Here is a 26668-nt window from a genome sequence, read left to right on the forward strand (position 1 = left end):
CAACAGACAGGTTCCCAACAGAAACAAGCCTGATGATGATCAACCAAATTAGTTGATCGCACATGCCTGTCATATGCAGAGCTTGTGTTTTGAAAATCGACGTACAAGGTCTGCCAGGATGCTGCAGATGTCGGGGACTCAACCTGTCACTGATTACATCATACACCCCAAGCTACATCAGATTGGCCTTCATGGCTGTTGTCCCTGATAACAGACTCCTCTGAAGAGGAGAAAAGACATCAAAGCCATCATGAACAACAGGGGGGATTGCAGCTTCACCCCCCCAACCATGTACAACTAAGAACATGCAATACTTGACATGTATTACCTGTGGTCTGATAAACCATCAACTGATCTGATTTAGATGGTGACAAGTGGCAGCAACAGTGGAAGGAGTACGAGAACACGCGGACTCCGCTGAGATTCATGCATGGTAGTGGGAGTGTCATAGTTTGGGGCTACATGTGTGCTGCTGTGAGGACCTACGAGTATTTAAAGCGATAGTTCGGTATTTTTGACATGAATCTGTATGGCATCCCCATCACCAGCGGCATGCAATCACACTGACTTACCCCTGGCAGCGTCCTGTGAGCAGAGTTATCGTCCAGTTTTGGTCAAGCCGAAAGTAGTCCGACAGGTTTTTAGAGCCAGCGAAATAAAACGTTTCTCTTCCCAAAACATTATGTGTTCAAAAGAGCGATATTTTCGCATCCCAAAAACATTGTAGTGGAAAAAGTCCCACGTCGTTATCAATTGGTCCTATTTTCTCTCTGTTCGTATCAGTGCGCGCCGTCATTCAGACAGCGAGCTCAACAACAGCCATGTCTCCCTCCGCCTAGCTGATACGAACAGAGAGAAAATAGGACCAATTGATAACGACGTGGGACTTTTTCCACTACAATGTTTTTGGGATGCGAAAATATCGCTCTTTTGAACACATAATGTTTTGGGAAGAGAAACGTTTTATTTCGCTGGCTCTAAAAACCTGTCGGACTACTTTCGGCTTGACCAAAACTGGACGATAACTCTGCTCACAGGACGCTGCCAGGGGTAAGTCAGTGTGATTGCATGCCGCTGGTGATGGGGATGCCATACAGATTCATGTCAAAAATACCGAACTATCCCTTTAAAGGAACAATGAATGCCAACATATACCTACTGAAGCAGAGTAGGATCCCTTCTTTTGGGAAAATGGGCTGCATGTTAGTATTCTAACATGATGACCAAACACACATCACAACCTCTGTCTTAGTGAAGAAAAAATCAGATTAAAGGAGTGGAATAGGCAAGCTAATCTTCAGTCCTAAACCTTTTTCAGCATCTGTTGGGGATCCTGAGATGAAACGTGGCTTAGAACAAGATCTCTAACATCCACCAGATCTGTGATTTCACAATGAAAGAGATCAGGCCGTACTGGAAAAAACGCACAAAATGTACAATTTTGGATGTGTAGAAGCATTACCTTTATTAGGATGTGCCCCTTGATAATGGAGCTCTACACCCTTTAAAGCTGAGCCTGACAACCTTACAGATAGAACATTTTAATGCTTGTAAGAGATTGAGTTTTACAATGACCTTGGTAATACAACCATCACAGCTATCAGACTCTGTCTCCATCATAAAGGATAAAAGCAGGATTAAGAGATCTTCAAAGTGCTCCATCCACCATCTGATGATATCCTCACGCCTCTTCGACACCTCCCTCCCCAAACCAAACACAGATTTTTTTTTTTTTTACTAAAAAAAATGTACTTTATAATAGCTTCTAGCAATTCTTTTAACACCCGAGTATGTGATTCTGCTTTTCAAATACTTTCACTCCACCTGGCCACTCATCAGCCGTTTCAGAAGTCCCTTGAGGTTAGAGCCCCTGAAGGCCTTTTCTACTCAGCTTGGTGACTTCTACCTCCGTCTCCTAGGTGGTTCAATCGACCGCTCTGGTATCTCTTTATCAGAATGCCAGACATGTGAATGCAGGTCAGATAATGCAATTACAAAATCAGGTATCCTCTGACCAATTATTGGTTACAAACGCTCCAGATCTAGCATGACATATGAATGTTTTGCATGTGAATTGTAACAAATATGCCTTTACATAAAATTACTACAGTAAAGATCCAAACCTTTTTTATTACTTAATAAAAAGGAAACCAGGGGAGTTTTGAGGATCCTGCAAGCAGATCTTGTACGGTAAACAACTCATTTTCTGAGGTGGTTCTCTGTAAAGTCAAGTGCAATAGCATGTTTTCCCTATTTCATAGGCATAGGTATAATCTTTATATAATTATATAAAAATTGAATATAACCCATAACAGCTGGATACAAATATATGGGACATTTCATCCGTTATAATTGCATGATTTGTTTATTAATTATTTAATTACCTTTATGTCATTGGGAATGTACTTTCCTGTGTGTCTTGCTACTGTTGTATATATAAACCCAGTTATTTACACAAAGTGATCCCCTTAAATTTCATAAACCAAAGCTGATGCCAAAATAAAACCCTGGGGACTCTGGGATTAACTGCCCTTGACATTTATACTGCAGTCTGAAGTGAGAACTAATTTCATCACCTTGGCTTTAAACTTAAGTCTAGGTTGAGTTTCATTGGATCTGTGAAGTTGAATGTTTCCACGTTGAAGCTTTCTTTTATTCTATTTTATGGCGCATATTGGTTCTATGGTTGCCTTTTGAACACATTTCATTAGTTTTTAATCTTATTGTGAAACACTTTGGTCAAAATTTTAGTTTTTTCTTAAATGCGTGCACTAAATAAAATTAGTTTTAATAATTTAAATTGCTATATACACCACTATAAAATACAGTTAAAGCTGAAAAAGGAAAAAAAAATGAGAATAACAAATCATTCAAGATTAACCGGTTCACTTAAATAGAACTTTAAAGCATTTTTTCTGAATTTATTCATATATTCATGCTTTACATTAAAAATGCATTCTAAGGCAGTCTGTTTAAAGTGGATTGCAACTAAACTGTAAACTTAAAGCACCATGCCTTGTACAGTTAAAGATAAATGTAAAATCAACTATGAACTTTTAATTCTCTTAACACTTTATTTTGTCCTCTTCTTCCGCACATGTAGTATTATGCGTTTATAAGAAATACTACATATATCTATATATATATATATATATACTGTATATACACATAAACATCTTGCAGTGAATTGGCAAACTGAACGAAAACAAGAAACAATCACAAGTGGAAAGTCTTTACTAAGAAGGACAAAAAAATACTTTAAATACTTTGTAATGCTATTATTATTATACAGTTAAAACAAGATTCCAGATGATAAATTACAAGCATGATGTAAGATTTGAATCAATTCCCACTTTTTGATCGGTAGCCTGACATGTTTTTCTAGATAATTCTCTGTTTTAAAGATCAGCGTATAACTCCCGCTGTGTAGTGCTAAAGTCAGTGCCTTGTCCAGCTGAAATCTTCCATGACCTCTACTGGTTCCCACACCTGTTATCTTCATCCCTTGTCCATCATCTTCTCATTTAATATCAGAGTTAAAAAGCAGTTCTCTATAAATAACAGCATGGCTCTTTCTATGCTGTATATTCTTTCACTTATGTTTCTTTCATCTATCCTATCAGACACTGTAAGATTTAATTTTAAACTAAAAAAACAAACAAAAAACTTGTTTTTGTTTTCATTTTTGTCACTCTGGGCTCTTGCGACCAGTTTTGGTGAGGACCAGGTTCAGTTCATTGAGCAGATTAGGGGGCATACTTCCCCCGACACCCGTAGGTTTTTTGCTGGGCATCTTATTGCTGGCTTGAGGTAAAACAGGCAATGTCATGGGTTTCATGTGTCTTGGGATGGATGGAGGTGGCAGTGGTTGAGGTAGGCAAATGTCCATGGAGGTTCTACGTTGGGACACCTCTCTGGTCTCGGATGGGTTGCCGGGTTTTAAATATTTGGGTATGCTTTGGGTTTTTAGGTGAACACCGGGGTTTTTGGCTGTCCTCCAGTCAGTATCACCAAGGGAAACCCTCCTATCAGTCATCTGCAGGAAAAATGAGGACAGTTGCATGATAACACCCTTTAAGAAAAAAGACAACTGAATAATCTTAATGGTTTAAGATCTAAATCATATATATATATATATATATATATATATATATATATATATATATATATATATATATATATATATGTTCAGCTGAGGAGCTGAATACTACTTGCATTAAGGAACAAGGTAGGAAAAGGAGTCTCTATGCTTTTTTATCAGGTTTAGCAAAGGAAGCTTGAGAGTTTTCTCACTAGTGCAAAGGAGCTATAAGGAATCCCACAATCCTTTGTGTGACATGATCTATAAGCCCATGCCACCTCATGGAAATTAACACAAATACATTATTGCTTTATGTGAATTGTGTATGATACATACAGATGTTCTTTTTTAGGTTTGGGTAAGGAATACCCTTAATTTGCATTTAACATTTTTTTTACGAAGACCTGGATTCAATTTAAATGCCGACTAGAATCTGCAAAGCAGTTCAGAGGCTCCTTGGCAACGACAGAATAAGATTCCACAAAAGTGAAGTAACAGGAGATAGAGAAAGGAGGAAGTGGCTAAGATTTTATGAAATTGGATGCTCCCTAAAATGTTTTACCTCTGAGCTGAAACTGTGCTTGTATGGTGGAACCATGCTCCTTTCTGTTACAGCAGAACCTCCTTTGGACACTTTGAGATCTGCGGTTTCTTTGGATGCGCTGGTCTTCAGCTGAAGGTCAGACCCATGCTAAGGAAATATTGCAGAAGGGATAAAAAAGAAAAAAACACTGTGTTAGAAGTTTTGGTCAAATGGATGTTATTTCAACTGAAAACAGAAAATGAATAAAAGTAAAATATTGAAAGATAAAAATCTGCAAGGAGACATACAAAAAGAAAAAAAAACTATTAATGGAGATTTTTGCTAATTAATTAAATGGAGCAAAGGTATTGAAGACGAAGTGTTCTCCGACTATGCTACACTTTGCAGATCTAATAGATGTACTGTCATGGTCAGAGATGGGAAGTACTGTAACGAGTACAAATACTTCGTTACTGTACTCAAGTAGATTTTTCTGATATTTTTACTTTACTTTACTACTTATTTTTATGGCGACTTTTTACTTCTACTCCTTACATTTTTACACAAATATCTGTACTTTCTACTCCTTACATTTTAAAAAATTGGCTCGTTACTTTAGTTTTGAATCATTTCAATGGAGTTACCGTTATTATTTTTCATGACATCAATACCAAATTCAATCTAATTGGATTGGAATCTACGTTGCATTTGACGCACCACTACAAGATGAATCGACAGATTCTGCGGTATTCATTCGCGGCAAATCATTGCAGCTTGGTGGCGGTGGCGTTAGCATAGTAGTATGGACGACGAGATGATTGAAAATGAACACAACGGAGATCTAGTCCTATTGGCAGACATCCATTTAAAATGTAGGCAACGCCATGAAAAAAGTGGTTTCTACTTTTACTTTTATACTTTAAGTAAATTTACAAGCCTGTACTTTGTTACTTTTACTTGAGTGAAGAAGTTTAATCAGTACTTCCACTTTTACCAGAGTATTCTTTAACACAAGTATCTGTACTTTTACTCAAGTACGGAAAGTGAGTACTTTTGCCATCTCTGGTTATGGTCGTGGTTCTGTACTTTACTTTGCTCCTATGTTTTCTAGTTTTATTGGTTTAATTCCTATTTTGTTGTAGTTTCTAGATTTATGTTAGTTCTCAGGTTTTTCTGTTGTTGTCCTCTTTTGCCCTTTTGTGTGTGTTCCTTTCCTCTTGGCTCCCTTGTTGTCTCCACTCACACCTGCTCCTTATCCGCTCGTTAGCCCTGCCTTTGTCTCAGTCAGCTACATATAGGCTCTGTTCGAAAACCTAGGACGCATCCTTAGAAGACCGGATTCGAAGGCCGATTACGTCATAGCCCGGCCCCGAGGTCTGGTCAGATTCCAAGAGTCCTCGTTATGCGGCCTTAAAATGCGTCCTTCTTTTTTGCCTGATTTGAAGGACGGGTCCGATGTATCCTCGGTATTCTTGGATATCCCAGGATTCATTGCGAGACCAAGCAAGCCGTGATCAGAGGAAAGGTTACTTGGCGCCGAACAGTGGTGAAAATTGGAAGTTCAGTTTAATATAATACAAGTCAGTGAATAGTTCCGTCTGAAATGAATAAAAATAGTTGTTTTAATGGTTACTGAGTCAGATATGTGGCGGTAATGTTTGATTTATCTAAAGGTTTTAATCTGTTACTGTGTAAATGGGTTTGGCTGGAATTAAAGGACAGATTCTAATATATTTGCAGGGTGGGGACTATAAATCTGATAGGATTTTTATCTTTTTATTGCTGTTTTGCACAATATGCTTAACTAAGTATTTTTTGTTGTTGAATATTAGAGATTTTGCAGATATATATTTTTTAATAAATATATTGTTTAGATTTACTTATATCTTTCTACCCCTTTTATAGAATAGAATAGAAAATCCCTTTATTTTCCCACAATGGGAAAATTTACAGCAGCAGAAAGATTATTGAAAATGGTCACACAGATGAGGACCTTAGAAAAATGTATAAGAATAACATAATAGTGAAGAGTTAAAATATAAACAATACAATTCTGTAAAGTGTTTAACAATATAAAACTGGGGAATAAATAACCAATATGCAGCTATGGACATTTTTACAGTAATGGATATTTGAAAATAGCAGCAACATCAGAGATGTGCAAAATGACAGCAGCAGGTTATTTAACTGACTAAGGTTTCTATCATTACATTTGATTTTATTTGTTCCTGCTCCTGGTGGTTGGAACCTTTATTCCACTCTGGATTCTTGTGGGTGTAGTCTTTGTTCACTTCACAATAAAAATAGAAATAAATAAACAGTTTTGAAAACTTCTGTATTCATTCTTGTCCTGCTTTGTGTGTCAACGTTCACGGTTGCTAAGCAACAGAGCATACGGCGGTAAAACCCGCCGAAGGGTAGACCTGGTCGAATTTACAGCCAAAACTCTTCCGGTCTCCTTATTTTCAAGGACTTCGAAGGATCCAGTCTAGGTAGACCGCGTCCTTGGAGGATGCAGCCCAGGTTTTCGAACAGAGCCATACTCTCCCTCTGCTGTCACTCTTTGTTGGTTCCTTGTCTTTGCTGTCCTCTCAAGCTGTTGTCTACCTACCTCGTCTCTCCCTGGCTCCTCGTGTTTGGTTTTCCCCAGATGTCTCCATAGTTCTGGTTTGCTTTTCATTATTAGTTGGATTTTTGGATTCCTGCCTTTGTTTACTGTTTTTGCCCCATTAAACTCCAAGAAATCTCCTCAGTCTCTCTGCCTTTGCATTTGGGTCCTCCAAACCACAACCAAACCTTGACATGTACCGTACTCGCCCGGATATGTTTCTTTTTTAAACGATGTAAAAATGTGGTGTCATCTGATAATCGTGGTCTAACCGACTATACAAGCTGAAAGTTGTCAGTCACCACTAAACGAACGCAACAGCAGAGGGCGCCAGTTTTTTCTAAAACCATTGACCTCGCTGTGGCTGGGGTCATCTTTCTATCACCACAGGGAAGAAGTAAGAGGGGTGTTTGAAATGGAGAATCTCTGCACAGAAGAGAGAGGATCAAAAGCCAGAGAAGTTTCCAGACGTTTTAAGCACAGTCATGAAGGCAATTTTAAAATAATGGTGGTCAACGCAGCAGAGGCCTCAACTGTCAAGCAGCAAAGAAGTACAGAGTTACAGGGTGCAATGTCAGAAGATAGCACATTTAAAAAGACCAGGAAAATGCAAACAGCAAAATAAAAGCTTATCAGAAAATTGCAGAGCTGCAAGGTGACAGCAGGAGTGACAGCGAAGCAGAGGACTAGTTGCAAGATTTCAATGAAATATATTATATAATATTGTATCATTCAGAATTTGACTGCAGTTATCCTGTTGCTTGTGATTCTCTTTCTTTTACTTTCATTAAAATTTACATTAAAAAGCTTGGACACTAATCCAGGTGAACAACCAGCTTCTTTGGCAATGAGCTTTACTAGGTCACCCTCATTATCCAAACTATGTGGAGAACAACTCCTTCCTATGACTGCAAAAGAAAATGATCCAGCTTTTATTGATTTAATGTCAATATGTAACTGAAATGTTAGTTTTAAGAAACTGGAATTTGGGATTTTCTGGGTTCTAGGCCATATTCACCCAAAGGAACCAAAATATAAGCTTGAAAGATATCAGAATACAACTAATAAATACACAATATAGAGCCGTTACCTTTTCAAAGATAGATACTTTGCTCTAGAACTTATTGAGGAAACCCTGTACTCCAAATGAAGATTCAAAGTCTTTATAAATGATGAATTTTTGTCCTACAGCAGAAGTTCAACTGAGTTCTCATCTCTGAATTATCTGTAATTTTAACAATGTCCCCCTTTAAGAAAAAAAAAAAAAAACTGCTACAACCCATTTGGACTACCAGAGCTGTGCCTCCTTAACAAATCTTTATTACATCTCCGTGAGCATACATTTTTTGACCTTTCAACCGTCCTACCTGCCCTCATCACCGCCATCACTCATTACACCTTACTGTAGAGTAAAATCCTTCATCACTGGTTGCTATGGAAACTGTGAAAGTACAGCGCTTGCTAACAGGTAATGGAAATCAAGAGAACCTGAAGCCCCTGTCTTACTTTCTGGTCCACACAATTCTCTTTGTCCTTCGAGCAGGTCCTGTGTCCTTCCACCGAAAGCGTCTCTGTTGGAAGCCGACAATCCTAATGTTTAGAGGATTTATGATGAGAAGGATAATACTTTTTAGCCAGCTCCAGACTGCTATAGATTTAGCTATTGGAGAGCTAAAAGCATCTCCAGAGATCAAGAAAAGAGTGCACTGAAATAAACACCTTCAAAACAAATACTGCCTTTCCCTTTAGATCAATCTCCCTTGACAGTGTTGCCCTTTTTACTTGCTAACCCAAACTAAAGCACTAAAAGGCTTTTACAGTAAGTACCCTTGATAAGCAGCACTGACCGCAGACAGATTCCCATAGAAGAGTGCCAATACTGATTTAATGTGCTGAGCAGACAAAAACAGCTCTAGTTATTTATATTGAAAATGACCAGAAAATAAACTCATTTATTTTAATGAGAAAAAAGATTAAAAAAAGGATAGTAGGAATGAGCGATAGGGAGAAAAAAATATTCCAAGGATATGCGAAATCCATAACTGCTCTACTTGTGTTTGCTTTGGCCTGCATTATTTATGTAATATGTGCTGTGTCAGCGACTGACGGTGACAACACAGCGCTCTGTCTGGGGGCTAAGCACCACAATGTGATTGCTACAGTCGCCTTGACCTTATTTTCACAGCTTTTCCACATAAAGTGATTTATGACATTGTGAAGTGACCTCGAAAAACTTCACAGTCCTCTCCATGCTTTATGTGTTTAATCTGCCTTTACAGTATTATAGAAATTGCTGATTGGGGTAACATCTGAGTTATTCATTAATACTTTCTAGTTTTAAAATGTTGGACAGTAAAAATGGATTTATTTAGCCAGCAAAGGTGTTTTCATCCAAAAGAAGAGAAGCACACAGCCATGGTCAAGAGCTTTTCAAAGAGACATAAATGTTAATTTTACCCAATTTTTCTGTTTCAGTTTCTTTAAAGATGGCCCACACTGTTGTTAAATTATTACAGGAAGTGACTTCTGTTTTTTTTTTTTTTGCCTAATCCAATTCACAGTCATTAAAAGCCCTTAGCTAATTTCCTTTCATACATACAGTGGATATTTAATAGGGCACAGATTGTACAAGTTCTACTAATAAAGATAAAAGATTTGTAATTTTCATCATACAGTAGGTAAACTTAAAATATGAAGAGTATTTAAATATGAAAAAAAAAAAAGAAATTACGTTGTAGGAATTCAAAGAATTTATTTGTATATTGTGTTGGGAAAATGAATTTGCACTCCAACAAAGATGAAAGACGCCTGACTCCCTCACAGACCTGCAACTTCTTTAAGAAGCTCTGCAGTCCTCTCTTATTACCTTTACATATTATGTTTTTTACTTAAGGACACCAGACAGGAAACTGTAGATAAGCATCAGGGTGGGAAGAGTGCATCTACAATAGCCGAGCACAGTGGTATATATACTGTAAATCAACTATGGGATTAATGGTAAGAAAATGGAAAACAGAAGATCTAATATTAATCCCCCATGATCTGGGGTCCAAACAAGATGTCCTACTGTGGGGTCAAAATAATCAAGAGTACGGTGAGCAACATACGATGCCAGAATACGCCACCATGGTAACTAGCCTCGCTAAGAATGAATCCAGCGTCATGGTACCGGAAAGTCAGGGTGTCACCCAAAGTTGTCTGGCTAAACCAATAATCCTGCGTCATGGTACAGGCCTTTAGTGAAGACTTACCTCGAAACATTTGACCCCTGTCATTGTCAACTAAATTTGGGCTAAATGGACAAACTATTGAGTTTAAAGTTTGTTATTCACCAAATACTCATTTTCAAAAAAATTGTACAAATATCTTCTTCAAAAATCAAAAAAAGTAATATAATTTTCTGGATTTTTCCCCTATTCTTTCTCTCATAGAGAAGTGTACCTATGATGATAATTTCAGACCTCTCTCGATCAGTGGCTGACTAAATACTTTTTTGCCCCACTTTATCACCAGAGAAGAGCTCTTAGTTGAAAATACTCTACCAAAATTAACTCATTGGCGACTATTATGTGCACCTTCAGTTCCTCATCAACATAAATAGGGAATCAGCCCTTCACATTTCAGCTAAGTAATGTATTTAGGCATCAATACAGAGTAAAGATGACAGAAGATTATCATAATAAGGTTGGAAATGAGAGCTTAACAACTTGGAAGGTGATGTATTTACTGGAGCTACAGTAGTTGGGCTGAGTGTATCTCAGAAACCACTGATCATCCCCAACCATCGGCTGGACTTAAAGAGAAAAGTCAGGCAGAAGATTTAAATTACACAAATCTACATTTTTGTGTACAAAGATCAAAATAATTACTTCTTACAATAAGAGTAAATTAAATGCAATATCTGAGCACAAATCATATGATACCTTCAAGCAGGTAGACTACAGAATCAGACTCCATCTGGTCATGTTTTTGCTAGCTAAAAACAAGATACTGAACCCACAATGCACAGAGTCTTGACAAAACATAACAATAGAAGACTGAAAATATATAATAAGGTCCATAAACTGGCTTTAGCATCAACATTCAGATGTGAGGATTAGAAAATGGGATAAATGAGATGAAAGTGAGAATCCATCCTGCCTTGTCTCAACTTCAACTGTTCAGCCTACTTGGGGGTGGGAGGTGTGGTTGTTCTACTTCTACCAGGATGATGCAACCTCTTGTAGACCTCAAATCATCTAAGGGTGGTTACTTGAACATGACAATGGTTTCACACTACTCCAAAGGCTTCCACAACCACCAGACGCAAGTCAAAAGATCATCTTTGAGATATAGTTCAACTGAAGGTTAACATCATGGATTCATGGCAGACAAATCTGCATGACCTATGTAAGGCTTTCATGTCAAAATGGAAAGAAAATCTTTAAGGAATCTTTGCCACCACTGCAGAGTTCATTGAAACGAAAGTCAGCAAGTAAGTGGGATTATTGAGGACATTATCCTTCCACTCCAGTAAGCATGAGAAAAAATAAGGGCAAACATGAGTTTATGTCATGCTGACAATGAAGCGACATGATCGCATCATTGTTTGGGTTCACTTCTATCCTAAAACTCTGTATAATAAAGCTACAATGAATGAACTGTGGTATTGAAACATCCTTAAGAAGGAAATTCTTTCAGCAATGCATCTTAAAAAATAAAGTGACTATTTGCATAATTTTGATAAAAAAATATTAAGAAATATGTTCATCAAAGCTTTTAAATTAGAAAAGTTCTTCATGTTTTCAGCTGTATTAGGCTTTACCTTCAGAGCGATGATGTCTGCAACCCAGCTGATCTGCGTCTCCCTCCTGTCACAACAGAAGTGCCTGCAGGGGAAAAACTCGGTCACATCACTCATAGACATTCACCTATTTTCTACACGTCGCTGCACATTATGTCTTCAGAGGGGACACCTCAGGTATTATCGTAAATGGACTTGGCAAGAAGAGAATTCGCTATCATTAGAAGTCATCCTACTGACTAATTTATCAACCTGACAGCCCAGATGTGGATATGTGATTCACACTGTATCTAAATGAGACAAATAATAATATTAAAAACAAAAATATGTGAAAGCGCCGGATTTCAAGCTTGTATAAAAATACATTTGTCCCATCAATTCTATGATACAGGACAGAACAAAAATCATGTATTTAAAAAAAGAAAGGATCAAAATAATTTTTTTAACAATTACAATGGCAACAGGAGGCTACATCTAAAACCTTCCAATTATATTTGTCATAGATATTGGGAACAACATTTAAATATGTCCATTTCCAGGAGTTCAAAACAAGACGATTTATGCTTAGTAGTGCCTACTCAGATTAAGGTTTATAGCAGATTATTTTATCAGGGACAATGCTATATAAATTATGGAGAAACTACCAAGTCTGTGAAAGTTGTAACTGATTTTTAAGGACTTTTACCATAAAACTATTTATGGTGCTGAGACAGGAGGAGAGATTAATCAGGTAGGAATTAAATCCCTGTATTGTATCCATAAACTTGGGATCATTTTACAATGTTTTAAATGCCAAAACAGCATTAAAATTACTTCAAAGTCAGAAGAACACTGTAATATTCATAGATATATTCTGTATGTCTATACATACAGCATATATCTATGTTTATGTGTCTATACATAAAACAACAGCTTGGGGGTTACAATTTTTTTATTTTAAGCTTTTAAAACTAATAATTATAAACAGATGATGATTGTATGAACAAGCCTCAGCTGGTGTGACTAAATTGGAATAGAAATACATCAAATTGGAATGATTCATGATCTTCCTGAATGGAACGGGAATGTTTCTGTTTTTTACTTTTAGAAATTACATGGAAATGCAAGATAATAACAATGGCTCCAGAAAACAACCTGATACAGGAGAGGAAAATACACATGGAGAGGAAACACATTTCTCTCCGTGGTAGATTACAGAGGTTTTGAAAGCATAACTTTTTAAATCCTTGGTATACCTCATATCACAATCTGTAACTATTTCATTCTTCTCCCAGAGCCTAAAATATTCCAGATTTTTAAATTTTTTTCAAAAGCTTTTGAAATTAAAGTAATGCCTGATTTAGCAAAAGAAACCATATCTTCTCTGCTGTCTACCAGATATTTAAAATAGGCATCTCTGCAGCTTTTTTTTAAAGATTAACTAATAACATGTTTTATCCTGCATTACTGTGTCTGCTCTGTTCAACAGAGAGGTGAAAGGAATTAGACAAAAAAAATTGATTAAAGAAACATATTTACAAAATAGAGCTCATAAAACTGAGAAACAATAGTAGGTAACTGGATTTATATTCTGATTAATTGAAACTTTGACTGATTACCTATCTTACTATCATTATTTATCCCCTCAACAAGCTTATTCATATATGAACCATTTTAAACAACTGGCTTAAAGTCTAAAAACACTTTCCTATTCAACTGAGTGAAAAAATTGTGTTTCCAAGTTTATGACTGGTAGTAGTTCATTAAGAGCTTTTAAATTAACCCACCCAGTTATGTAGCTCCCAGGATTTCACACTAATAAAACTCAGAGATTCAAGCTGATTCACAGAATAGATTGTGTATGGGACTCACCACTGATGCTTATCTGTGTAAACCGTGAAGCCCCAGCTGTAAAAAAATAAATAAAAAAAATTCATTAGATCAAGCAATTGCAAACTTCTTTGTCAGGACAGGTTTGTGAATAAGTCCACGTGAGAGAAAATGAAACAATTGATAAAAAAATTATGACTTCAATTATGATTAAAAAGTTATTGCCCCAAAACATTACCGCACAAGAATTTAACATCACAAACTGATTGCCAGACATCCTCTTCCAGGATTTTAAAACAGAGAGCAGATTTCAACTAGCCTGGGTAGTTAAGGGGGATTTTTCTCCTAACAAATTAAACCAATTGGACTAAATATAATCTGGCTTTAGTGAAACGGGAGGAAAATGCTAATCTTGCACTGGAAGCTGGATTGATGTGAGTTTTCAGTCTCACAACAAATCCATTAATACGTCCATCTCTGAATCACCAGCAGGTCGGACCAATGATATGCCAAGCAGTGTTTTTTAGGGCGTGTAGGAATGATGACAGAAGGGCCTTGCTGGGCAGGGCAATACAAACATGGCTACACTGGAGGACTCACCTGTAGATACCGCAATGGACTCGGTATTAGATCAAATCTGACGGGATTTGGAAAAAGTTTGATTTATCAGCTTATGAGACATCCAGATTTGCTGCTACGATTGGCTGAAAGCGTACTATGAAGGGTTGGTACTAGCTGGTACGTCACCCAAACAGCTCGAAGTATTGCCTTAAATGTCCCTCCTTTTCACGGACAGCCTGAACGGCAGCCATCCCAGATTGATAACGTAGAACTCAACTCAGTTCTACAAATATCAATCTGGCTACTGCCAGTTCAGGAAATGATGCAGAAAAACCATTTTTAGCTAAATATGTGCATTTGTGCACCACAGTATAAACACAAGAAAGTAAGCATATAGGCTAATTTTAAGTATTTTGAAGTGATGTCTGGAAGTAACATGTTTTGGAATGTTATCCAATCAGGGCTCTATTTTCTTGCTGCCTAAGACTAAAACCTCAACAGGGATTTTTTTAAATCGACTAACCCCCAGATTCCATATACTCCGTCAGCACTCCGCTCACTTACGTTGTTGAGAGTACTTGTCTGTCATGCTAACCAATGAGAACTGTTCCACTCCGCTCATCACTGTCCACGTAGGTCTTTTACGTCCGTCACTGTCAAAATACCGAGCCAAGCTATTTTTTGCTCCACTAATTTATAAATGTTTTAAATCCGGCTGGGTCCCGATTTGCCAGCAGGTGGGTCAAGATCCAGGCAGCGGTCTGCTAATCCGTGACCTCTGCTGTACCGTTACCAAAGCACTGCATAAACTCCCTTTGATTCTGAACTATTTAACAGGCAGCATTTTGGACACTTGGTAGGAAAATAAACAGTGCCACTCAAGATACAAATGATTTGTCAGTAGTGATGTTCGAGATCGGCCTGTTTTTCAGTGTAGTTCTGTTTCTCTGACTGTGACTGGCTAGATGTGCTCTCTTCATCCTCTGACATGGGAGCTGGCTCAGAGCGCTGCTTCTGTCTCCTTGAACCCCTCTCCACTGTCACTACAAGCTTGCTTATTGTGATGGGTTTGCATTCGAGTCAATGAGTTGATGCAATCCACTGGTTTTACTTGGATAGAAAACTTTGAATCAATTTGACTGTATGATCTGTTGTAATGTTGTCTAATATTGTTTGTAATGTTATTTTAAGTTTACCTTAATTAATAAGCTGATCAAGTGTGTATTCATTATAATACGGCTTGTTGAAGTGGTGTTATAATGGCCCCTTACTACGTTTCATAGTGTTTAAATCAGCACATGGGCAGTTTGAATGTAAAAGACCACTTTCCAGTGCTCTTGAAACCTTCGCAGCTGTAAATGAAATGAGCAAAGGAGCAGGGGGAGAACAAAGCAAAAAAAAAAATAAAGGGCAGATATTGAGAGGCTGCAGCCTCCAGCACAAATCCTGTGAGCTAAGGCAGCCGATCCAACAACGCTCACACACCGAACACTCCCTAATGAGGTATTGAAGCGCCGCTTCTCCTCACCCTCTCACCACTACTCTCTCCATTTTCCTCAGCACTCTGTCTTTATTTCTTTATTCACCGTAATACCTCTCCCACAGCCCACTCAACATTACACTTATGATACCACGCTGCTTCATCCTCTCGTTTCTGTGCCTCTTTGCTTCCCAGTCCTTCCCTCTTATCCAGTTTTTCTTCCCATGGAGCACTTTAGACAACCACTCACTGGACTCATTTTTCACACTTTCCCTGACTCAGAAAATTCTGTCATGAAGAAAATTATGAGGAATAATAAATAAGTAATGTGATTTATGGGGGTATGGCTTCCTAAAAAATCCCTCTTATCTATCCACCGGAACAGCTGAAGCTTTGGTATGTTTCATTAATTATAAGAAAAGATGAATGCCATTTTTTAGCATTTTTAGCAATTCACCAAAACAATGAACTGAATTATTGCTGCAATGGTTTAGGATCTAAAACCAGGTTAAGTCTGATTTGATGCCTCTCGCTGAGAAAAAGTGTATCTAAACTTCTGCACTTGTGAGTGGGAATCAGTCACTATCTGGTGGATAGAGGTTTGACAAAATGTAAAGAGTTTCAATAGTGTTGATTGCCATTCTTGTGGTTTCAAGTCAGAGCAAGAATAGACTGAATACTAGAGTTGCCAAAGTTTTCTCTTGCTGCGTGAAGCATATAGTAACTACTGTCAATCTCCCACCTTTTCCTGTCCACTGCTGGGCAGCTAGACATAGTATGCACACTAATCCATCACTATTATTCATGAATACTCTTCCTCAACTAAGTTTGCAGGCTAATAATAGCATGTCTTTTAATCAGCTGACTGGAAGCTCCACCAAAGCAGATCATTTCAAGACTGCCAACTGTTACTGCATTCACTGCAAAATCTAAATAAGTAATTTTTTTCTTATAAGAAATGTATTAATTAAGAAATGTATACTTATTTCTAGATTGTTTTTGCAGTGTTAACTTTTGATTTCACACTGCAAAACGATATAGAAATAAGTAAAAATGTCTTAAATCAAGTATATTTACCTTTAATTTGAGTAGGTTAATAAGATGATTTACTAATGGAACGAGTACTTTACTCTTAAAATAAAATAATTCGATAATATGCACTAGAAATAAGACATGCACATTTTTTTTTATTTTAAATGTAAATTGTTTTGTTCCATAAGTGATCTCACCTACCTCCTCAATTTAAGAAAAATTCACTTATTCTAAGAGAAAAATACTTATATAGATTTTATTTTTTGCTGTGCAAAAGGTGATAGATCTATGCACTTACAAACAAAAACAAAATACAAAAAACTTAAAGAATAATAGACTTGCTTACTTGGTGTTCAAATGAAATCAGAACTACGTAAGCTAATGGTCATAGTCACCACCCTAAAAATCCAAGCAAAAATATATGTAACTTAACCAAATAAATATTTAAAAGCCTATAAATTCAAATATCCAATCCAGCCTTATTCTTAGAGCACTGTACCACCAGAAAGAAAGTGCTGTACAGATTATTTCAGTTTATTTCTAGTTGTGTAGTGTTTTAGTAGACAGATTTATTTGTGTCTGAAACCCCTTACTTATTACTGACATGATGCATTTCCAAATAGCTTTGATAAAAATAACCTGCTTTTTCAAAAAATATATTTTTTCTTTTGTATTCACAGAGATTATAAAAAAATTTCCTGTTTGCACTCAGACATTAAAAATCCCTCTGTTTTCACTTTTAAAGAAGTTGATGCTCTACTTCAATAAAGACCAAGCGTCCCTACGTGTGTCTGTCTAACAGACTGACTGCTTGGTTTCTAAGCAACAGAAAACCATATTCTGTTCTTTATTGGAGATATTGTTGATACCATCCAACATGAAGAGGCTTTTAGCCTAAAATCCTAAAACTTTCACAGCAGTCAATCACATTTATACTGAAAACTGTTGATTTGGACTAAATTAAGTTTAAATTCTTTGGATTAAGAAGGAAAAATAAATATCATGTTCTGGTTTCTCGGAAAATACTCCTCATGAAGACTTTTCTTTCTCTCACTGCGCTCATTCACGTCACTGTATGTACATCTGGAATTTTAATTAGCTTAGAATCGTTTAAAAAGATGTGTCTTCTAAAGAAGATTAAACCCTCAAGATCTTTGCCATTTTACATCAAGAATTGTTATCCTTAAACTGACTGCAAGTCTTTTACAAAGTGTTGAACACCGATTTACTTCAGAGGGACTCTCCCTCGCTTGGATGTTCTTTTATTCCCCCTCACGTTACTGACACGCTGCAAATTTTCTTAATTATTTGTGAAATGTTCCACAGGGCTTCTTTTGAACCTCACACAGTTTAACCATGCCTTTGCAGGCTTTGTTACAGACGCTTCTGATCTTTGCTACTAGCATCAAATCCCACATGAGAAGACAAAAGCTTACAGGTTCAATTTGTTTTCTTTGTGCCATTTTAACCAGATATAGATGTTTCAATATTTTCTGTTTTTAGTAAACACATGGTTTCTTTTTTTTGTGAGAACTAAGGCAACTAAAAGATGATGCTAATTTTGACAGTGGATATTTCACTTCAAAAGACGTTACTCCAATCTTTTTTCAAACCGATGTTTAAACAGAGACTAAATAACATAACAGAAACTTGGATCTGCAATCTATTGTATAGAAAAGGCTCTTTTTAATTAAGTCCCTATTTTTGCACATGCATTTTACTTCTCTTTATTTTGACTCTTTTGAGATCAGGCTCTAAGTCTAATATATAATTAACCTTTACAGATGGTACCAATCAATGTGACCGGCACCTAAATACATCAACAACATGACAGTACAGCTTTCATTAAAGTTATAATTAGCCACCTTACCATTAAAACACTTGTTTTATTACTGTCAAAAAGCTAAATTTGTACATGCTTATTTTTACATCAATTAAAAGAAGCATTCTGCCACCAATCGCTGACCTTCAATTTCTCTTGAAGCACCTTATTCAAAATCTACATGTTGATATAGTTACTGTGAATGTCAAAATTATCTACCTAGAATAGTTCCAGCTTCATTTCAGCCTCTCCAATTCACATTACACAACATTCAATACAACAGATGCAACTGAGAAAATATCTAAAGATATACACTGCAAAAAATGTAATCTAAATAAGTAATTTTTTCTTTAAATAAGAGCATTTTTTCTTCAATTGAGAAGGTAAGTAAGATACTTTGCCAATGGAACAAGATTATTTACATTTAAAGTAAGAAAAAACTAATGAATAACCTTATTTCAAGTTTATATAATCTAATTATCCTATTTTAGGAGAAAAAAGTCCACTGGTAAATCATCTTTACTGCCTGCTCAAATTAAGGGTAAATACCCTTCATTTTTCATCAGACATTTTTACTTATTTCTACATCGTTTTTGCAGTGTATTCAGCCATTCATTGAATGATTTTAATACTTACTTGGTCGGAGGTTTGAGCTTTTTCTTCAGGCCAAGGTAACATTTTGCCATCTTCAACTGAATCTCCTTTTCAGGTTTAGTGTTCTGCATAAAAAAAAGAGAGAGCACAGACAAGAAGACACACAATAAATGTTCCTGCACAAAAAAATAATATAAATCTGGGTAAAAAAGCATATAATGCTCAACTAAAACAACCAAATAAGAATCACAGAAAAGGCAGCAATCAGTTTGAATCATTACTAGCAACCTCAATCTTCTAACTTCCAAAGAACAAAGTGAGGGAGAACAAAGCAAACAAAAATCAAAGTTCTTGTTTGCTTCTGACACCTACACATCAAAACCCACACCCCGCTCTCTCCATTTCATCCTGCATAATTTGCACTAAATACAGACCTGGCAATAATTGCAGAGGCCAAGGAATATCAATTAAATTGCAGTAACACTTCTAATTTACCTTGTGTTTATGCAGTAATTAGCCACATTCGTTTGCAACCTTATATTTAGAGAAGCTTGCAAAGCATGGACCCCCTCCCACACCCCAACCCCACACACGCACGATTTTGCCTCCTACCTACACACACACCCTCCCACCCTACAGGCAGCCCCTCCATCAATTATTAACACATCTTCACACTCCTTTACGAATCCCATGTTTCAACTGTAGAAATGTGCTGAGAAGAAAAGGCCTCCAGGGAACTTGATCCTGCTGGTCCTCTCTCCCTCTCTCACATTCTGCATTCTTTCTTTTTGTTTAAGAAAAGAGAGACAGAAATATGGAGCCTGCTGCTATCAGTGTGTTTTATTTTTCTCTGTAATTTAAAAATCCAAAAGCTGCAGAGTACGCTCAGGGACATATGAAAAAGATACAAGGGATGTCACTGAGACTGGCTGGGTTTGGGTCTATTAGGGTGCAGTGATGTATGCTCCACTGTAACTCTTGTTTTTTTTTTTTTGGGGGGGGGGGGTTTCCACTAAGAAGCTTCTAAACCTTTTTGTCTTTTATATTTCCCTAGGATGTCAGCCCTCGCTGTTCCTCTAAAGGACTGGTATTTGCAAGCAAGAAAAGCCCAATTGGTTAAATGTCTTTACTAGGGTGATGTGACAGTGCATAAAGCCAGAACTAAAAAAAAAAAAAGAAAAAAACTTACTTTGATATCTCTGTAAAGAAGCAGCTTCTCTGAATGAAGCACAACGTACTTGTCCTGAAATTTGTGACCCGACAGCAGTTTGGTGGATCCATCGCTGAACTTAAGATAGTCACTTTTTAGAAACTGCCTTGAGTCTGTTGAAACAGTTATTGTTGCATAACATGAAAAAAAATGAGTATGATGATTTAAAGTGTATTGCTTACATATTAACATCTCTGGAATGTCATACTTTTAATCTCAATTTTATGTGATTTTATGCATAATTGTAAAGTGGATTGAAATTGATAAAGGGTTTTTAAAATTTTCACCAAACTAAAATCTGAAAGGAATTTCCTGCATTTGTGATAAGGACCCATAAGTCAATACGTTGTAGAGTTAAGCTTTGGTGAAATAACACTTGCAAGTCTTTCTGAATGTGTCACTACCATCATCAGGCAATTAGTGTCTAAAATCTTTGCTACAAGAAGTCAGATTTAATAAAGAACTAAGTAAATATAAATTGTCAAGCCTTTGCTTTGGGAAAAATTATTCCATTACTGCTCTTGCTGAAGATTTGCGGTTGCAGTTTTTGCAACCATTTAGAGGTTCTATTCCAAGACGGACGATCCTATCTGTGGTCATATCTACACTGCAAAAACTTTGGGAAAATGAGCACAAATGTCTTAAAATAACTGTATTTATGCTTTGAGTAGGAAAATAAGATGACCTGACAATGGAATGGGCTTCACACCTTTAAAATAAGATAATTAGATATTATGGACTTGAAATAAGGGAATGCAGTTGTTTTTCTTATTTTAAATGTAAATCTTATTCCAAAGTCTCTCCTGCTCAATTCAAGAAAAAAATGCTCTTATTTTAAGAAGAAATACTTACTTAGATTCCCATTTTTTGTAGTGTAAAGACCGATTAAATCTACACCCAAACTATAATGTTCCTAACCCCATGTTTTAGTAGAGATGGTGCATCGAGATGCAGAATTAGAATTTTCCTTACTAAATTTGGCATGCAGCCCCAAACTGTAATGGGAACCTCCTTTCAAATGGACCCTTGGGTAATTTTAGAAAAAAATGTGCACTGCTTTTCATATTGCTTTTCTTCTTCTGCAGTTTTAAAGAAAGTATTTCCACAATTGCTTCATAACTTTTGGCTAAAATTCACCCTTTTACAGCAGTAGCCATTCAAAATGTCCCCACTTTCCTTGACGGGCCCTTGGCTGGTCCCCTATAATTCCTTTTTAAACATAAATGTTTGTACTAAAATATTCTGTCATGATTTATGGACATTAAGATCTAAGGAGAAGTGTTGTGTCCTTTAAGTCAGTGAAAGGGTGCAGTCAATATAAAAAAAAATGTTGGGTACATGAAGGGGATTTTGCTGGGAGTTGCAGGGAAGTGGGCTGCCATTCGGCTGGTGTTCGACTGGTAAGGGACCGTTTTTAATGGCTGCTACTATAGCATTGCTTTAGATAAATATAAAGTTGTATTTCATTATTACATGCTTAGGTTTTCATTATTACATGCTAGTAGTAATAATTTATAATTGAATATTTGCATACATACATTTTACCTTTATTCAAGATAGCAGTTGATCTGAATAAGTAACACATTTCCAGTGTATTTATTGGTTGGAAATAGATTGTAAATTACTTTACTATCCATTCATCAAATGTAAAAATAAATAAATAAATAAATGTAAAAATTGCAATATTTTTTTGATTAATTTTGTTACCGGTAATTATTAATACCAATAAGAAACATTTATAAGTAACGCCTGCATGAGTATTAAATGAATAATCTTTATTGCATGAAGTTCAATTGACAGGACCTTCCTGACATTATTCTTTACCTTTTCCTCCGGCCATTCTTTTGGCCCCTGCAAATTTCTTTAAAACAAGAAAAGCTGAACTTGGGCAGTCCAAGGCACTCCACTCCAACACTTGTTCAAGAATATTTTCTTTGTGGTGCAGCGGTCGCTCTGTCAAAAGAAAATAACAGGTCTTGCGTTATTGGTAAAATCAGCAATTGAAAAGATACTGTAAATGCGCGAAGCAATGCAAAAGATCAAAAAACAACAATAAAGCCATTTTATTTTCTGGCCTTGCCTCAATTCGACATGCATGGCACCCATCCACACCCAAGATGAATGCATGTAAACCAAATAACATTATGATCTTGTTGTTGCTCCTATTGTCATTAAAGAGCAGTTTAAATTATCTACAGCATATCAGGAGCTGATTATAAAAACACACTCATGTGAAAAATAGACCTATTATCTCATCCTAATTGGCGAACAGGGTGCATGCTGTCAGCCAAAAAAAGCAGATAATTTGTGTACTACCTCCTCTGTTCTGATGCTTCCATTTCTACACCCCCATGTTTTTCATAACCAAAGGAGGTAAGAAGAGTCACAGTGGCATAACTTATTAATAACACAGAGCTTATCTTAGAGCTGGAATCTCTACAGACCCAGGCCACAGAATTAGTTCCTCTTTTCCAACAAATATTAGCTTACCCCCTTTTTTTTTCCTTTCCATTGTTCTCGTTAACTTTGTTTATCTGAAGCTATTCACAAAGACTACTACTGTAATTAATACACTGCCGCTTTCCTCTTTGTGGCTTTACGAGCAGAACCTGTCACATTGCAGCCTTCATAAAAGCTTTAATGTTTACTCTACCTTAGAGGAGCAGATTTTCCTTGAAATATATTTGAAACTGTCAGCAAATATAAAAATAAATAAATTTTGTGTTCAGCACACCTTAGCTGTTAGAAGAGGACGGCATGTCCTCTGGAACTTTGCGAGAGGGAAAATAAGCATATGAGCAAGGTGTAAACTCCGAGTGAACTGATGAAAAGCGCACGGGGGATGGCTGAGCTAAGCAGCTTTGCGACAAATCTGACTTTCCCGGTTCCCTGATTCTCTTCTATGATCAAATGGCTAAGTGTGAAGCACAAGGAGCTGTCATTGCCTATTAATGTGTGATGAGGTGGGTCAGCTCTCTAGGTCGATCATGCAGGAAAGATGAAGTTAATCTATGGCAGATCAAGACACTGATGATTAATTAATGCGCATATAATCAGACCAATGGTGCTCAGATAATTTCTGTGTGCCGCCACATTCACAGACACCGGTTCATTAGAGAGATAGCATGATCTAAGATAGCATGGTCTCCTATTCGCAAGGCCAACTAATGGTGGTCTGTTCTTTGCATGAGTCCTGCAACAAAATGCCAAGCAAAAATGGAAATTGACACTAATTGGTTACAAAGCAGACCACAGGAGAAAGTTTATACCACCTTATTAGGTAAGCAAGGGGTTTTAATTGATGGAGCCTGAATTCATTACTTTTAAACATAAAAAAAAATTTAAAATTATAACAGGCTGTGATTTATCCAGAGAAAATACATGCAGTACATCATGGATGGATGCATGCATGGATGGAAGAATGGATGGATGGAAACACACTTAAGGCCATTCACAGTTTAAATTTACTTTAGACTGCATTTTGGTGCATTTAAAGGGATTCTCAACATTAAGGCCATTAAAATTGCTACCTGTTAGCTTAAGGCTGTATTACCTAAGGCGGGTCTTTATACATGTACATGGTCTATATATGCACCCTCCTCTCTTATGCTTCAGAAAATGAAAAAGTCATCAACACAGTCGCCAACAAAGTCCCAAACACAGCATCCTCGGATCTACAGATATTTAAAATGATCTTTACTTGTCCTCCACTCCCCCAACCTTGACCCAGAGTATTACCTGCCATATTGAAAACAATACAAACTCTTAGCTTATTACCTTTCCATATGTTGGGGGGCTTCGATTCTAACCTGGTTAATCTCTAGTTTCTATATAAACCAGTTGTACACAAAGAAACATTAGTGAGACGCACAGTAAGGAGAGCCCAGTCTCAATTGCTGCTATACCCTTTCTCTCTGACAACTACCAGAGAGACAACTACTTAAATTCATCAGTCTGAACCAAGGGAAAGTACCACAGCTTTGGAAGACCACCTGTGAGATATCAGCTGCTAAGAAAACACACCTTATTGACCTCAGCAGCTACAGATGGGTGACTCACATCTATTGAAGATCCCTAAGAGGTTGCTTTTTAACCCTCTTAACCCCCTGGTTAGTTATTTTTTTGGATCATCTGCTTTCTGCCAGCCCAGTGTTACAGGAGACGGCATTGAACCAAGCTATTTGCATCTTTTCTTTTTCAATTAGTTTTGCAGTAATGTGGATTACAGATTTTCTCACTAGTCAAAAAGGCACAAAAGCGCTTTTACTTCCTGAGGAGGATGAGGAGAGCCCACCTGCCCCCACCCATCCACACGACCTTCTAAAGATGCACCATAGAGAGCGTTCTGACCAGCTGTCTCACTGTGTGTTGTGGAGGCTGCAGCGCCTCAGACTGGAAGAAGGTGAGAAGAGTGGTGAGAACAGTAGAGAAGATTATTGATGGTCCTCTTCCCTCCATAGAAAGACATTTCATCACAGCGCTGCGTGTCCCATGCCCGTAACATCATCAATGACCCCTCACACCACCACCATGGACTGTTCTCCCTGCTGCCCCCAGGGAAGAGGCTTTGCAACATTTGATCCAACAGATTCTGCAACAGTTTCTTCCCCACCACCATCCGACTGCTTGAACTGTTGAAAAAACTCTAAATCCCATCAAGGATTCTGCATCACACTGATAACACCAAACCAAAAATACTGCATATTTGCGGCAAATATATTAATGCTCTGAACTTCCATATCAATGCGTTTTTTTCCACCATGTTTTTTTCTCCCACACTGTTTACATTTCATCACTGCTGCACTTTGTGGAATGGAAATGTTCATTTACTGTCTGAAAAGCTGTACTAAAGGAAAACTCTGTGTATACAAAATGACAATGAAAGTTGTCCAAGTCCAGACCCATAATTTGGGCAGAGTCAGGACCTGATGTCATGCAGGATGATCCATTGCAGGTTGGGTGTTTGATTCGTGTAGTGAATTGGTATAACACATCTGAACTGTTTTGAATAAGTTTTAAAACATATTACATCTCATTTTAAATTCAACATTAACTTTGGTTCTAAAACATTAAATCCATACTGAACTGTGACGTCATTAAACACCGTTTTAGTTAAAGGTTTTCACCCACTTTCAGTTATCTCATTTCCTTCCATGGTTGTTGCTAAAGACTTTTACATCCACAATGGACTTAGTCCTATTTTATGACGTAGTTTCATTGTAGCAGCTGCTTGTGCGCAGCTGAGGGGAGGGAGTTCAATAAGCTCAACCAGAAGGCCAGCTTTGTCTTAGGATGCCCTCAACCCGGTGCAGGCAGTGGGAGACGGAAGGACTCTTCCGTATTTACCATAGTATTCAACAAAATCTTCCACAACATTCATGAATGTGGTGCAGAATTGGAGAGCTCCTTAAGTGCACGTTATGTTGACAAAGGACTGTTATTGCGGATCCCTCCGCCAAGCAGCTGTTAAGACTTCATAACATCACTTCTCCTAAAAAAACCCCGAAACATATTAAATTATTTAATGTTCCCCCTTTTTTTTCCAATCCCTTTTTAATATTAAAAGATGCATGCAGAGATTGCTAAATTCTCTTAATTTTTCGATAAATCCAAGTATGCAGTTCTTACTGTATTCAATGTATACTACATCTCTGACATCACCCAGCAGTAAGGTATGACAATAAAATCATTGTTAACTTATTATTACAAGTCAACCATGTTTATACATTCTAACTAAAGCTATGACGTTTTAAACTTCAAAAGTTTTAAATAACAGTTAATAAATCAAGGCTGCCTCATATTAAAAATAATATAAGGCAGGAGGCAAGCCTGCTGTCACTGACAACATGTTTTGGCATTGACTAAAATTCCTTGGCCCAGGTTTCAGAACGAAACAAAAGAAAGGAAAAGTTCATGCAGGGTTTCGGGCGAGAAAACAGCAGGAACTGACAAAATGAATCATGAAAGTGTTCTAGTAATTATATTCTAGCTGCAAAGAGCAAAGAGGGCTATCGGAAAAGAAAGCTGTGAATGAACACTATTATAAGAGTACAGTGCAAAGATTTTTCAGATGTTAATCTGAAAAGCAATTGCAAGAGCTGATGCTGATTGATGAGACAAATTTGAAGAGACGTGACACAAACCTACTTATTCAGTGGAATGTAA

General features: G+C 37.0%; 1 protein-coding gene across 1 annotated transcript in view; it reads right to left on the reverse strand.

The window, feature by feature from the left end:
* Positions 1–3263: 3263 nt before the first annotated feature.
* The window catches only part of zmp:0000000660 (arf-GAP with Rho-GAP domain, ANK repeat and PH domain-containing protein 2), a 172498-nt gene continuing 149093 nt past the window's right edge, over positions 3264–26668 (reverse strand). The window contains exons 21-27 of the mRNA XM_038298182.1: positions 22328–22456; positions 20483–20616; positions 19336–19418; positions 13847–13882; positions 12017–12080; positions 4644–4772; positions 3264–4036 (exon numbers count right to left, since the gene is read on the reverse strand). Coding sequence (XP_038154110.1) covers positions 3689–4036; positions 4644–4772; positions 12017–12080; positions 13847–13882; positions 19336–19418; positions 20483–20616; positions 22328–22456 — 923 coding nt within the window. The 3' untranslated portion in view covers positions 3264–3688. The remainder of the gene's footprint in view (positions 4037–4643; positions 4773–12016; positions 12081–13846; positions 13883–19335; positions 19419–20482; positions 20617–22327; positions 22457–26668) is intronic.

The sequence above is a fragment of the Cyprinodon tularosa genome, unplaced genomic scaffold (assembly GCF_016077235.1).
Source record: "Cyprinodon tularosa strain WSP-4 unplaced genomic scaffold, ASM1607723v1 ctg400, whole genome shotgun sequence".
In the NCBI taxonomy this organism is placed as follows: domain Eukaryota; kingdom Metazoa; phylum Chordata; class Actinopteri; order Cyprinodontiformes; family Cyprinodontidae; genus Cyprinodon; species Cyprinodon tularosa.